This window comes from Leucoraja erinacea, chromosome 1, assembly GCF_028641065.1.
Source record: "Leucoraja erinacea ecotype New England chromosome 1, Leri_hhj_1, whole genome shotgun sequence".
NCBI classification, from domain to species: Eukaryota; Metazoa; Chordata; class Chondrichthyes; order Rajiformes; family Rajidae; genus Leucoraja; species Leucoraja erinaceus.
Window position 1 is genome coordinate 68,932,158 of NC_073377.1, and position 15,237 is coordinate 68,947,394.

The window sequence follows — 15,237 nt, forward strand, 5'->3', positions numbered from 1 at the left end:
GGAGAGAGGGGGGAAAGGGAGGAGGAGAGAGGGGTGCGGGAGATAAGTGGAAGAATGGGGAGGGAGGGGGGAAAGGTGTAGGGGGTAGTGGTGGTGAAGTGTGAGAGAGTGAGGGGGGAGAGGGGTAGAGGTAGTGGTGGAAGAGGGACAGAGGGGTAGGGGAAGGGGGTGGAGGAGAGAGAGGCGGAGGGAGGGGGTGGAGAAGAGGGGAGGGGGAGGGAGAGGAGGAAGGGGGGAGTAAGGGGAGAGAAGGGGAAGAGTGTGGAGGGAGGGGGGAGGGGGAGAGGGGGGGGAGGAAGGAAGAGGGACAGGGGTAGGGGAGAGAGAGATGGAGGGGGGTGGGGTGGAGAGAGAGGAAGAGGGGGGGGGGAGAGGAGAGAGAGGGAGGGGGTGGAAGCAGGAGCGGAGAGGAGGGGGGGGGGGTGGGGGTGGGGTGGGGGAGGGGGGGAGAGGGGAGGGGAAGGGGGAGAGAGGGAGGAGGGGAGGTAGGGAGGGAGGAAGGAGGAGAGGGGGTGGAGGGAGAGGGGGAAGAGAGGGGGAGGGCGGGGAGGAAAGGAGATGGGGGGAGGAGAGAGGGGGGGGAAAAGAGGAGGGGAGGGAGTGGGAGGAGGAGGGAGGGGGGAGGGAGAGGAGAGAGGGATGAGTGAGGGGTGCAGGAGGGCGGAAGAGCGAGAGAGAAGGAGGAGAGAAGGAGGGGGGGAGGGAGGGGGAGAGGGGGGGGAAGGGGGGGGGGGAGGGGGGGAGAGGGGGGGGGGGGGGGGGGGGGGGGGGGGGGGGGAGGGGGGGGGGGGAGGGAGAGGAGGGAGGGGAGGGAGGGAGGGGGGGGGAGGGGGAGAGAGGGGGGGAGAGAGTGGCAGGGAGGGAGAGAGATAGATAGGGAGGCAGTGAGAGAGGATGGGAGAGAGTGACAGGGGATATAGAGGGAGAGGGAAGGAGAGGGAGGGAGGGAGAGATAGAAGGGAGGGAGGGAGAGAGGGAAAGAGGAAGAGGGAGAAGGAGGGGAGAGAGAGAAGGGGAGGGAGAGAGAGAGAGATGGGGAGAGAGAGGCTGAGAGGAGGGGAGAGAGGGGGGGGGGGGGAGGAGGGAGAGGAGAAAGGGGAGGGGGGAGGGAGAGGCCGGGGGGGGGGGAGAAGAGGAGGAGAGGAAAGAGGGGAGAGAAGTGAGGAAGAGGGAGGGGAGGGGGGAGGGGGAGGGGAGAGGAAGAGGGGAGGGGGAGAGAGGGGGGAGGCGAGGAGAGGGGGAGAGAGGGGTAGAGGAAGGGGGGGGGGGGGAAGGAGGCGAAGGAGGGGGAGGGAGAGGGGGGAGGGGGGAGGGGAGGAGGAGAGAGGGGAGAGAGGGAAGAGAGGGAGGAGAGAGGATGGGGGGAGAGGGGAGAGGGGGAGGAGGGAAAGAGTGGGGGGAGGTAGGGGAGGGAGGAGAGGAGGGGGGAGAGGGTAGGAAGGGGAAGAGGGGGGAGGGGAGGGAGGAGGAGAGAGGGGAAGAGAGGGGGAGAGGGGATGGAGGAGAGAGGAGGAGGAGAGGGAGGGGGAGAGGGGGAGGGGGGGGGGGGGGGGAGAGGGAAGAGAGGGGGGGGGGGGGGGGGGAAGAGGGGGGGAGGGGGAGGGAGAGGAGAGAGAGAGAGAGAGAGGGAGAGAGAGAGAGGAGGGGGAAGGGGGGGGGGAGGGGAGGGGGGGGGAGGGGGGGGGGAGAAAGGAGAAAGGGGGGGAGAGAGGAGAAGTGGGGGAGGGGTGGGGAGAGGGAGGGAGAGAGGGGGGGGAGAGAGAGGGAGGAGAGAGAGGGGGAGGAGAGAGGGAGGGAGGAGAGAGGGGGGAGGAGGAGGGAGGGGAGGAGGGGGGGGGAGGGGAGGAGAAAGAGAGGAGAGGAGAGGAGAGGAGAGGAGAGGAGAGGAGAGGGGACGAGAGGAGAGCAGAGAGAAGGGAGAGAGGGAGAGATGGGGAGAGAGAGATGGGATAGAGAGAGAGAGGGAGAGATGGGGGAGAGGGAGAGAGCAGAAAGGAGAGAGGGGGGGAGGGAGGGAGAGGGGGAGAGGAGGGGGAAGGGGAGGGGAGGGGGGGAGAGAGAGGTGGAGGGAAGAGGAGAGAGGGGGGGAGAGGGGGAGGAGAGGGGGAGAGGGAAGGGAAGGGGGAGATGGGGAGGGGGAGAGGGAGGGGGAAGGGGGGGAGGGGGAGGGGGACAGAGGGATGGGGAGGGGGGAAAGGGGTGGGGAGAGGGGAAGGGAGGGGGAGGGGAGGGAGGGAGGAGGAGGAGGGAGGAGGAGAGGGTAGGGGAGGGAGGTGTAGGAGGGGGAGGGAGGGAGGGGGAGAGGAGAGGGGGGAAGGGGGGGGGGGGAGGAGAGGGAAAGGGGGGGGAGAGGGAAGGGGAGGGGGGGCAGGGGGGAGGGGAGAGAGAGGGAAGGGGAGGGGGGGGAGGAGGAGGGAGAGGAGAGGGAGAGGGATGAGGAGAGGGGAGATGGAGAGGGATGAGGAGAGGTAGAGGGAGGGGGAGAGAGTGAGGAGGGGGAGGGGGAGAGGAGGAGGAGGGGGAGGGGAGGAGGGAGGGGAGGGGGGGGGGAGAGGAGGGGGAAAGAGGGGGAGGGGGACAGTCCATCTGTTCCCCATTCCTATCACCCCCAATCCTCTTTCTCTATTTCCACACAGAGAGGAAGACAGGGTGGTGGGGGTGGGGGGCTGGGGCTGGGAATGCTGCAAAGGCATATGTAAATGGAGGGATTCCGATTGGGACATATAGGAGAGAGCATTGAGCATTGTGACATCATACGAGAGAGAGAACATTCACCAGGGGGGGGGGCGGAGAGAAGGGGAGAAGCAGTTTTCTTTGAAATGGGGGGGGGGGGGGGGGAGGGAGGGGGAGAAGGATTTGAGAGAAAAGGTGTACATAAGAGGAGAAATTTAATCAGGAGTGGATACTTAGAATGAAAGAGAGTGAAATCTGACCGATATTGAAAAAAAGAGAGGAGAGATTCTGAGTCTGGTGTCGGACGGAACAGGCCACATAGTTTTAAAGATAGACTAGACCAAGTGCAGAGAGGAGTGGGTCTGAGAGAGCCAAAGAGCGTTTGCGGGGGGGAGGGGGGGGGGGGGGGGGAGGAGCTGCGGCATCACACTCACATTAACAACCCCCCAAACAAAGATGTGGGGGGAGGAGGGGGTGAGAAGAAGGGAGGAGGAGGGGAGAGGAGGAGGAGGAAACGAGAACGAGAAGGGGGGAGGGAGAGGAGAGCGGGGTAGGAAGGGAGGGAGGGGGAGATGGGGAGAGAGAGAGGAGGGGGGGGGGGGGAGGCAGGGGAGGCAGGGGAAGAGAGGGAGGAAAGGGGAGAGGGGTGGGGGGAGAGAGGGGAAAGAGGGGGGAGGGAGAGGGGAGGGGGAAGGGGGGGGGAGAGAAGTGGTTAGAGTGGGGAGGGAGGGGGAGAGGGGGGGGGGGGAGTGGGGAGGATAAGGACAGAGGGGTAGAGGGAAGGGGTGGGGGGAGGGAGAGAGGTGGAAGGGGGAGGGAGGAGGGGGGGGGGTGAGATGGAGAAGGGTGGGGTAAGGGGGAGTGGTGGAAGAGGTACAGAGGGGAAGGGACAGGGAGAAGAGAGGTAAGGGGGTGGGATAGAGAGGGGGGAGGGAGTGGGGGGAGAGAGGGGCAGGGAGAGGAGAGGAGGTGAGAAGGGTGAGGGGGAGAGGAGAGGAGGGGGGGGGGGGAGAGATGTGTGGGGGTAGGGGAGAGAGGAGGAAGAGTGTGGAGGGAGGGGAAAGAGTGGAGGAGGGGGAGGAGGAAAGGAGAGAGAGGGAAGGGGTGGGAGAGAGAGGGAATTGGGGTGGGGGGAGGAAAAAGGATGGGGGTGGGGGGAGAGGGGTGAGGAGAGCGAGGGAGAGCGAGAGCAGAGAGGGGGTGGGGAGGGGGAGGAGAGAGGGGATGGGGAGGGGAGAGAGGAGAGGGAGGGGGGAGGGATGGGGACGGAGAGGTGGAGGGAGTGGTTGGGAGAGGGAGGGGGAAGAGAGTGGAGGGAGGGAGAATAGGAATAGTGTGGAGGGAGGGGGAGGGGGGGGGAGAGAGGGGTGGAAAGGTGGGGAAGGTTAGTGGGAGGGGGGAGAGGTGGAAGGGTGGGGTGGGGGGAGTCAGAGGGGTAGGGGGAAGGGGTGGGGGAGAGAGGGGAGGGAGGGGGAAGGGAGGGGGAGAGAGAGGGTGGGGGATGGAAAGGGGTGGGGTGAGAAGTGGAAGAGTGGGGAGGGAGGGGTAGGGGGAGTGGTGGAAGAGGGACCGAGGGGGGAGGGGAAGGGGGCGGGGGAGGGGAGGGGAGGGGGGGGGGGGGTGGAGAGTGAAGGGGGTGGGGAAGAGAGGGATGGGTGGGAGAGGGAGAGGATAAAGGAGAGGGAAACTTAGAAACATAGAAATTAGGTGCAGGAGTAGTCCATTCGGCCCTTCACGCCGGCACCTCCAGTCAATATGATCATGGCTGATCATCCACCTGCCTTCTCTCCACACCCCCTGATCCCTTTAGCCACAAGGGCCACATCTAACGCCCTCTTAGATATAGCCAATGAACTGGCCTCAACTACCTACTGTGGCAGAGAATTCCAGAGATTCACCACTCTCTGTGTGAAAAATGTTTTTCTCATCTCGGTCCTAAAAGATTTCCACCTTATCCTTAAACTGTGACCCCTTGTTCTGGACTTCCCCAACATCGGGAACAATCTTCCTGCATCTAGCCTGTCCAACCCCTTAAAAATTTTGTAAGTTTCTATAAGATCCCCTCTCAATCTTCTAAATTCTAGCGAGTACAAGCCAAGTCTATCCAGTCTTTCTTCATATGAAAGTCCTGACATCCCAGGAATCAGTCTGGTGAACCTTCTCCGTACTCCCTCTATGGCAACAATGTCTTTGAACATTGGGCATTGTGACATCACACAATGGAACGTTCATCAGGTTCTGGGGCTACTGCAAAGGCATATGTAAATGAATCCATTCCGATTGGACATCTGTGAGCATTGGACATTGTGACATCACACGATGGAACGTTCACCAGGGGCTGGGGCTGCTTCTATGGGTGAGAAGCAGTTTTCTTTTGAAATTGGGGGGGGGGGGGGAGAAGGATTTGATTAAAAATGTGTACATAAACATGACGAAATGTAATCAGGAGTGGATACTTAGAAAGAAAAGTGAAATCTCTACCGAAATGGAAAAGATCTCGGCGATTCTGCGTCTGGTTTCGGCGTAGCAAGGAATCAAAGGAAGAAAGGCGGCTGGCAGCCGGCAGACGGACCCCGGACGCCGGCAGGCACAGTTTTATATAAAGACTAGACCAAGTGCAGACCCGTTGGGTCTGCTCCCCCAATGGTGTGATCCCCCAACCCAATATTCCACCATGCACCCGTCTCCTCCATTGGAACTGAGCCCGTTCCCAAATGTAAGATTGCAGCCCTCCCCTGCCTGCTGCAGCAGTGAATAGTTCAGTGTTCCTCTCTTGCAACTTTGTTTCGAAGTGTGTTGGAAGCTGACATGTAAATGGAGAAGCCTGTTTATTTCCAAATACTTGGGGGGGTGGGGGGGGGGGGGGGGGGGGGGGGGGAGAAGGATTTGATTAAAAACATGTACTTCAACACGACGAAATGAAATGAGGAGCGGATACTTAGAAAGAAAAGCGAAATCTCTACCGAAATGGAAAATATCTCGGAGATTGAGCGTCTGGATTGGGCGTGGCAATGAATCAAAAGAAGAAATGCAGCCGGCAGCCGTACATGCAAATGAATCCATTCCGATTGGACATCTGCGAGCATCGGCCATTCCGATTGGACATCTGCGAGTATCGGGCACGAATGGAAAGGCAGGAAGGGATCCGTACTGCAGGCGGACGGACGGATTTGAGTTTTAGATAGATAGATAGATAGATAGATAGATAGATAGATAGATAGATAGATAGATAGATAGATAGATAGATAGATAGATAGATAGATAGATTATTGTCACATGTACCGAAAGACAGTGAAAAGTTTTTATTTGCGTGCTATCCAATCAAATCAGATAATACTATACATGAACACAATCAAACTCAACACAAGTACAGTGGGTCTTTTAAAGAGGAAAATACTAGAATGCTGAAATAATATTGTAGTATAACAGTTCCAGAGAACAGGTCCAATATCCACCATGAGGTAGATTGGAAAATCGGGCTGTCCCAGGCTTGAATGCTTGGTCTTTGGACAGGCTTTGCTTACAGTCAAAGGCTGTGCATTAGGGGTGGTATTGAGTGGAGGTGGTGGTTTGCATCTTCCTTTGTTGAGAAAGTGAACCATATTGTCTATGATCTTGCCTGACCTCAACAACAATAAACACAATGTTTCTGCCTCCAATCTCCATTATGAAGCTCTGAAATACTGCCATTTATAAGGATTAGCGCTTAAAATGTATTAGACCTGCAATTATGGCAGAATACTTGTTAACATCTTGTCCAGATTATTGCTGAATTTCTATGGGTGGTGAACTTTAATTGAGTAAAATACTTTAATTTTTACTTACTTGCTAAAACTCAGAACTGCCATAGTATTGACTGACGTGTTGATACCAAGACATGAAGAATTTCCTCTGACTTTCACTGAGTAACTGGTGTAGGATAACTATGAACTGCCTGGGAACAGCAGTTGTCAATGGTTACAGTATCACTGAGTTCTGCTAGCAACCTTTGGCTACATTTTGATAAGTTAGTTGTTCTTGGTGGATTGACAATCCAAGTGAAAGAGGCACGAGTGCCTAAAGTGATTACCTTGCTGGTGGAAGAGAAGCTTACAATGCCTACCACTCGTTAGATCTGAGAACTAACAAAGCCTTAGCCAAAGCCTTAATCTCAGTCGATGGATGCAGCAGTTATGAAAATTGGGTTTTTTTTTAGCTGTCGTGAGTTAACTCCTTTTTTATTTCTCAAGAATTTATTTTTCCAGATGGGTATCCAAAAAATGAAATTGAATATCGCTGGAAGCATAATTCAGTTGAGCTCGCTGACCAGAGACATTGGCGACTTTACCAGTTTGCATTTGTTGGATTAAGAAACATGACGGATGTAATGAGCACACAATCAGGTAAGAGGGAAATAAATTGCAGCATTGTTTGTACAATTGTTATAGTCACAGAGAGTCATAGAATCACTCAACATGGAAACAGGCCCTTTGGCCCATCAAAGCTAGTCCCATTTGCCCACATTTAGCATACACCTCAACTCTCTACACTCATTAGCTTCTCTGATGAAGGCCAATGTACCAAGAGCCTTCTTTACAACCCTAGCTATCTGTGATGTTACTTTAAAAGAACTGTGCACCGACAGTATGCTCCTAAATCTCTCTGCTCGGAACCACTCCACAGGGCCTTATCATTCACTATGAAGGTCCAGCCCAGATTTAACTTTCCAAGGTGCAAATCTCATACTTATCTGTATTAAACGCCATCAGTCATTCTTCAGCCCACTTGCTCAGCTGATCAGGATCTTACTGTACTGTTTGATAACTCTCTTTACTGTGTATACCACCTACTTTGATATCAAACTTACTAATCATGCCTTGCACCTCCACACCTAAATCGTTAATATAAACCACAAACAGTAATGGATGCAGCTCTGATCCTTGAGGCACACCACTAGTCATAGGCTTCCAGTCTAAAAAACAACCTTCTGCCATCACCCCGTTTCCTTCCATGAAGCCAATTCTGTATCCAGGCAGTTAACTCTCCCTGGATGCCATGCCATCTAAACTTCCAGAGCCGCCTCTACCATGTGAAAACTTATCCACCATCTTAATGAAGTCCATATAGACCAGTGTTTATTAACCTGGGGGTTGGGAACCTCATGGGGCGTCGTTTGGGGCTTTACAGGGGGACATAAAGGGGTCATAAATAACATATCCATTTGTTGAGCCCATTCTTATGAACCTAACAAAGGTACATACCGCATACAGCATTTTGTTCGCGTATGCAAGTACGTATGCCAAAAAGGTTAAGAAACACTGATATAGACTATGCCTCTTGTCAACCTTCTTGGTTGCATCTTCAAAAAACTCAATCAAATTTGTGAGCCACGGTCTCCCATGAACATAACCATGTTGTCTATCCTTGATCAGCTGCCGTCTATCCAAATGCATTTATATTTTATCCCTTGGAATTCTCTCCAGTAACTTACCTGCCACAGATGTTACCCTCACTGGTTCCCAAGCTTTCCCTTACAAACCTTCTGAATTAAATGTTGGTGTTGTCAGCAAATTTACTCACCAACCCATCTACATTTACATTTAGGTGCTTTACATATATCACAAACAGCAGAAGTCTCAGTACAGATCCCTGCGGAACTCCACTGGTTGTAGATCTCCAACCACAATATCTACCTTCCACTTCTCTTTGTCTTCTATGAATGAGCCACTTCTGAATCTATATGACCATAAAATAGTAAGATTAAACGAGAACTTACCAGTTTGAAGTTTGATCTGTATTTTATTAGGAGGAACGTTGAGGGAATACGTGAAGAACCCGCTTCCAACGCATGCGTGTCATTCTTCAAAGCAGCGGTGTGAGGTCACAGAAAACTATAATGACCTAACATAGTAAGATTATCAAAGAGATACCAGTTTTTGATATGATCATAGGAGGGTGGGAGCGGAGGGCACGTATTCCCTCAACGTTCCTCCTCATAAAATACAGATCAAACTTCAAACTGGTAAGTTCTCGTTTAATCTTACTATTTTACTTCGGAGTCACTTGAGTGACTACGTGAAGATTTCAAAGCTCTGTGACCTCATGCCGTGGAACGAGTCCATGCTTCACAACTGCCTTGGGTATTGGGAGAGAGCATCATTAGTAATTTTAAAACACACTTATACAAAGAGTTGTGTGGTATAACGAAAAAATAAATGTATTAATTGAAAATCATAGCCATGTAACCTTTCGGGCAAATTATATTGTTGAACGTAAAATGGTTTCCGAACACGATGATGGCTCCAAAACTGGTTTATTATCAAACCTTTGGAAAGTCCTTTTGGATGACCATCCTGCCATTCTGAGGATTTGGTCTGTGGGTACCTCTAGAATTTTTGCTGTGGATGTTGCTGCAGCCCTGGTGGAATGAGATTTAAAAACATTAGTGTCTATTCCTGCCATCTTTAGGATATATTTGAGCCACCTTGATATAGTTTGGGTCGTGACCCTTTTGTGCGGCTTCTTGTAAGAGATTAACAACGCCATTTCCTGACCTCGAATGCTCTTAGTATATTCTATGTATAATTGGATGTGTCTTGCTATACACAGTCGTTCGTCATATGGATATGCCATAAATTCAATCACTTGACCCGATGAACCTGGTCTGTTTTGTTTTATTAAATCCTGTATGACAAACACCAGTTTCTCGGGTGAGATGATCAGGGAGTCCAGGCTCAGTTTGCTTAATGACTGGACTCGTTGTGCGGTAACTAACGCCATGAGCATAACCATCTTCATGGTCAGTTTCTGAAGTGACAATGCTGTTATGGGTGACCAGCTCCTCAGCATGTTTAGAACGACACCCACCTCCCAGATTTTGGAGTACCTGGTTTTAGGGGGATTTGCATTGAATATGCCCCTCATGAGTTTTGTTACCAGGGGGTGTGTTCCCACCGTGTGCCGCTCCGTTCCTTGTGATAGGTAATTGGAGAGTGCACTTCTGGCACTATTGATGGCACTGTAGCCCAATCGATTATCATAATGGAGGCTTGTTAAAATTCCAATACGGCCGGAATGTTCTTGGCCTTTTGGTCGAGGTTGTTGGCCAAGCAGTATATGCCCCATTTCTTGATGTGTCCAAGGTACTGCTTCCGTGTTGACAGTCTTTGTGCAGATGAGATGAGATTCATCGTCCTGTCTGACAGCCCCATGCCGTGTAGTGGGTCTTTCAGACTCTACAAATCAACAAATCCCTAGTCTTATGGCATGGATGACTGCCCCCAGTCACTGGATGAATTAATAAATTCGGGCTATGTCCATAAGGGAACATGGTTCTAACACCATCCCCTGTATGACCGAATACCACGGTTGAGTAGGCCAATCGGTTACAATGAGAATCCCAGATGCCGAGTCTTGTTGAATTTTCCTTAGTACCCGATTGATAAGGCAGAACGGATGAAATGCATCACCCTATGGCTTTGTTTACGTAACAATGCCAAGCTGGTTTTAGAATTTTAGTAAATAATCTGGGGGCTGATGTTTGCCCCTTTTGGTAAAGCTCTATATTGCCAAAGTTCCCCCATCCAGTTAAATTTCAAATACCGTCTGTGATCCCCTCTGATGGGTACTGTATAGTATGCATCTTTTGAGTCAATGCTTGCCATATAGAAACCCAGCTGACACTAATTCTTTAGCAGTAATAAAAGTATCCATCTTAAAATGAACTTATTGAACAAATGTGTTTAGGGTTGAAAGGTCAATGATAATCCTGCAACCCCCATCTTTTTTATTTTTAATAAATATGTTTGATACAAATTCTAATTTTTCATGAATAGTATGCTCAATCACACCTTTTGTGTACAATCTTTGTAGCACCATGTGGGCTTTAGATTGTTCGGTTTTTGTAAGGACAGAATGCCTTTCTGGTGTATGTTGTACTGGGGGGTTATTGGGATAAGTAAATTCTATCAGATAACCCTGAATACTGCTTAGAATATACGAGTCTGTAGTGATTTTACACCATTCATAACTGTAGTATTGCAACCTCCCCCCCCCCACCGTCGTGGGTCCCTTTTTTACAGAAGAACCACACCCACCTACCTCCATGGTTTCCGGTGGTTGTGTTATTTCCTTCGTTTTTTGAAAAGGGGGGTTCTGGTTTGATATCTCTTGTTCGGGGTTGTGTGGGAGGTTGAGGCTTCCGCATCTTCCAGGGTGGCCGTCCCTGGCCATACCCTAAAAAAGGCTGCTGCGGGTAATATTGATTTCTGGCACTGCCACTGGTATGAGCCACATTTTTTGGTCTTGCATGTGGCTGGTATCGTGCTCCAAAATAGGCCTTTGCGCTGGCCTTGATGAGCCCCAGTGTCTTGGCTTCGTCATCCAGTTTTTTGACTTGTGCGGTCAAGTCTTGTCCAAAGAAAAGAAGTTGAGGTATTTGCGGTTCCTTGTTTGCAAATGGTAGCATATTAGGGGTCCAATGCTGGCTGAATGGCAGCCTTCTGCATGTTGTTCAGCTCATATTGCACATTGCAAAACAGAGCTAGTGCATCTTGATGGACCTTGGTTAACTCTGTTTTGTCCAGGGTGCGGGTGTATGCTGTGATCCCTGCCGCCAGTCCCTTTAAGGTTTTCTGGATCTTGAGGTCTTGGTTCCTAATGTTCCTCCCCATATGCTGCCAAATGCTTTGGTTTACACTGGGCACCTGTAATGCCTCACAGTTGCCAGGTGGCAGATGTCTGGCCAGTCTCTGTAAATATTTCTTGTTGGAGTTTGTGGCCAGACATATAGTTAATACTATTGCCATCCTGGGATCCAAGTCTGCCCCTGTTTGACTTGGTTTAAAGTAATCAGCCACCATGTCCAGCAGTGTCCCTGCTGTTTTAGGATCATGGGACGCTGTATTACCAGGCTCTGGCCCATCAGGGTCCTGCCCACTCTTTTTTATAGAGTTAGAGGTCTCTAGGGGTCCCGCACGGGGTACCCATGTGGGGCTTACCTCCTGCCCACTGTGGCTAGTCTCCACATTCATGTGACTGCTACTGTGAAGGAGCTCCTTTTTTCCTTCGCTGTTCCCGTCCCCCGTACACACGGGCACTGGTTTGCGGGTTTTCCTCGCCCCACCGCTGACCGCACCGGTCTTGTATGTAGGTCCACCTCTCCACACGGTCCTGGTACTCACAGGCACCTGTGCTGGCTGCTGTCATGCTGCAGCCACTCGTACCGGCTTCCTCCAGCGTGGGCTAGCGGGTCCACGCCGTCTCCGTACTTCCAGCGCCCCGGACCCATCTAATACTTTAACCAAAGGTTTACCAAACAGATTCTATGAAAAAACCCCTATTTTTAGGTCTACACCATTTTCCCACATACTATAGTAAGGGTCATAGTAGCATAGAAAAACATAGAAATTAGGTGCAGGAGCTGGCCATTCAGCCCCTCGAGCCTGCACCGCCACTCAATTCAATGGGGTTCGTGGGGATGTACCCGATTCGTCGGGATTTTGCTGTGTAGCCGGTCAAAAACCGGCTCCAACGCTCTCAGCGCTCCTGGCTGCTCGTTTATCTCAGACCGCTGGGACCGACCCCGGTACTCACGGTACTGGTCCCTCGCGGTCGTTTGCAGCCGGTCAACTCCACTCCAATGTCCTCAGTTCTGTGAGCCTCGGCGCTGGCCGCTAGCGACTGCTCCAAGTCAGACTCGCTTGAGACTGGCATACGGGACGTCTTTGCTTCGCTTCCCGCCCGGCCGAGAAGTGAATTTTGCCGGTGCGGGAGCGAAGTCGGGCACAGGTGTTTCCTCTCCAGAAATCGGTGTGCCGTTGCTGCTGCTGCCGGCTGCCCGCACTCCGCGGTTCTCCCCCGCCAGCTTTCCGCAGCCTTCATGGATCCGGTCCATGTCTCCACCTAAAAGGTAAGTGGAAGGAACGCAGAGTCTCTTACCTGCTGTTCCCGACTTTCAAATTTTCCCGCTGGGGAACGTCGTTCCCTGTGTGTCAGATTCGAACCGCTCGGACCGACCCCGGTGTTCACGGGACTGGTTCCTCGCGGCAGTTCCGCAGTCGGTCAAACCGGCTCCAATGCCCCCAGCACTGGCCGCTCCCAGCTGCTCGTAACCTTAAACCGCTGGGACCGACCCCGGTGCTAATGGGACTGGTCCCTCACGGCAGTTCCGCAGTCGGTCAAACCGGCTGTTCCCTGCCCGCACTCCGCGGTTCTCCCCCGCCAGCTTTCTGCAGCCTTCATGGATCCGGTCCATGTCTCCACCTAAAAGGTAAGTGGAAGGAACGCAGAGTCTCTTACCTGCTGTTCCCGACTTTCAAATTCTCCCGCTGGGGAACGTCATTCCCCCTGTGTGACTCGTTGCAATGCGTGTAGCGATATGACACGCATGCGTTGGAAGCGGGTTCTTCACGTAGTCACTCACGTGACTCCGAAGTAAAATCCCATGTATTTTAATCTTTTCTAAAATGCATGTGTACTACATCCTCCTTCTTCAATCTCAAAGAAGAAATATATGCAGCAGCATTAATTTACTGTATGTATTCAGTGTTACATTATTTTAACTATCATTAAGACAAAACTGTAGACATTTTATTCCTTCACTGAATGTAGATTCTACCAGCAAGGACAGCATTTATTGTCTATTTTTTATTGCCCCCCTGAACTGACAGGCTTGAAATGCTTTTTTTTTTAAGGGATTTAAATGACCAGACCAGATATGTGTTTGTAGGGTTTCTTTCCTTGAAGAGCATTAGTGAACCATGGGGAATTTTATGACAATTTAATAGTTTCTTAGTTACTGTTATGGAGATTAGCTTTATATTCCAGATTTAAATTATTACTTGAATTAAAATTCCCCAGCTCTCATGTGGGATTCATCCTCATGGCACCAGAATTAACGGTAACCATTCAAGCTGATCAGATGATTAAGCATTTCATATCATTTTGGGAAGATGACAATTATTCTTTAAAGGAAGAATACCATTATGCAAATTGAATAATACCTGCTTACTTAGTGACATTGATAGCAAATCCAAGTGATCAGCTGAGACCAGATTTCTGGTGAGTTTCTAATGAAAATATTCCCAACTATGATTACACTTACAGCGTGTCAATTGTACTCTCTGGTCGTGGCCCCTGAACCCAATGGATCAACAATGGCAGTAACATTATAGCCAGTCATTCTATTTACCTTTGTGTTACATTTGTAATCTGAAAGAAGGAAATTAGTATAAATGTAAAGATTCTTTGGAGTGCAGGAGGATGAGGGGTGATCTTATAGAGGTGTACAAAACATCATAAGAGGAATAGATCGAGTAGATGCACAAAGTCTCTTGCCCTGAGTAGGGGAATCTAGGACCAGAGGACATATGTTCAAGGTGAAGGGGAAAACATTTAATAGGACTCTGAGAGGTAACTTTTTCACACAAAGGGTGGTGGGTGTATGGAACAAGCTGCCAGCTGAAGTAGTTGAGGCTGGGACTATCCCAACATTTAGAAACAGTTAGACATGTACATGGATAGGACAGGTTTGGAGGTATATGGACCAAACACAGGCAGGTGGGACTAGTGTAGCTGGGACATGTTGGTTGGTGTGGGCAAGTTGTTTCCACAACAAGGTTATCAAACTGTTCAAGGACTGACATTAACAGACAAGGTGTCTAAAGTGCCTGTCGACCAGGAAGAGAGATAAATGTGCAATTTGAATTTGAATTGAAAAATATCTGAAACAAACATCATCTTCAGAGAGCTATTATGTTTTATTATTATGGGGATTGTTAAGCATGATCAGTAATACTTTTTAAAAATTGAAATAAACTTTATTCAGGATAAATGTATGTACAAAACAAGAACTGTGCAACGTTCCTCTGACATTCTCCACGGCTATAAATATTTTTGTTTGCGTTATATTTGGTAGTGTTATCTAAAAGAGTATTGGTCTAATGTTTGGGTTTTCCAGAATATTGAAAGAAATGTGCCTCAAGGCTCAGGAATCTTAACCTCACTAAATCTATTGAGACTCCATTAGCAAATTGTCTAGAATTTGCATATACATTGATCTAGAAATGACCAATGTTCACTTATTATTATCCAAGAGTGGCATTGACAATTTTGCAATTATGAGTGAAAAATGTGAACTGATACCAGTACACACCTCTCTTCCATAGGATGGGCTAAGCAATACTCACAAATGCATTCAGCACAAACATTTTGCTTTGTGACTACAAAAAATAATATTAGTTCTTTTAACTTTAATATTAGTTCCATTTTTAATGTTAACATAAGTTATGATTGCCACTGAATCTTTCTGGCCTGATGAACTAATATCACGTCTAGACTTTCATTTACTATTTATTGCTTTTATATATCTTTACGACATGGAAGGATTCCATTTCAATGTTTCAATGTACTTTAATGTCACTTGTACCAAAATACAGTAATTATTTTTAATACAGTTGAGCGACAATTCTACTATACATTAAGCACAATCATATTAAGTATAAGAGTGTGGGATAGTGCGATATACAGAATCAGTATAGCAGAATCGCCATGTTTTGGGCACCTTGTACCCTTCCATGCCGGATC

At 50.1% G+C, this 15,237-nt stretch overlaps 1 protein-coding gene across 2 annotated transcripts in view; it reads left to right on the forward strand.

Annotated features, from left to right (window-relative positions):
• Positions 1 to 15,237, forward strand: part of gabrg1 (gamma-aminobutyric acid type A receptor subunit gamma1) — a 153,174-nt gene that overhangs the window by 117,076 nt on the left and 20,861 nt on the right. For both annotated transcript variants that reach the window (XM_055636784.1, XM_055636792.1), the window contains one exon: positions 6,918 to 7,055. In XM_055636784.1, coding sequence (XP_055492759.1) covers positions 6,918 to 7,055 — 138 coding nt within the window. The remainder of the gene's footprint in view (positions 1 to 6,917; positions 7,056 to 15,237) is intronic.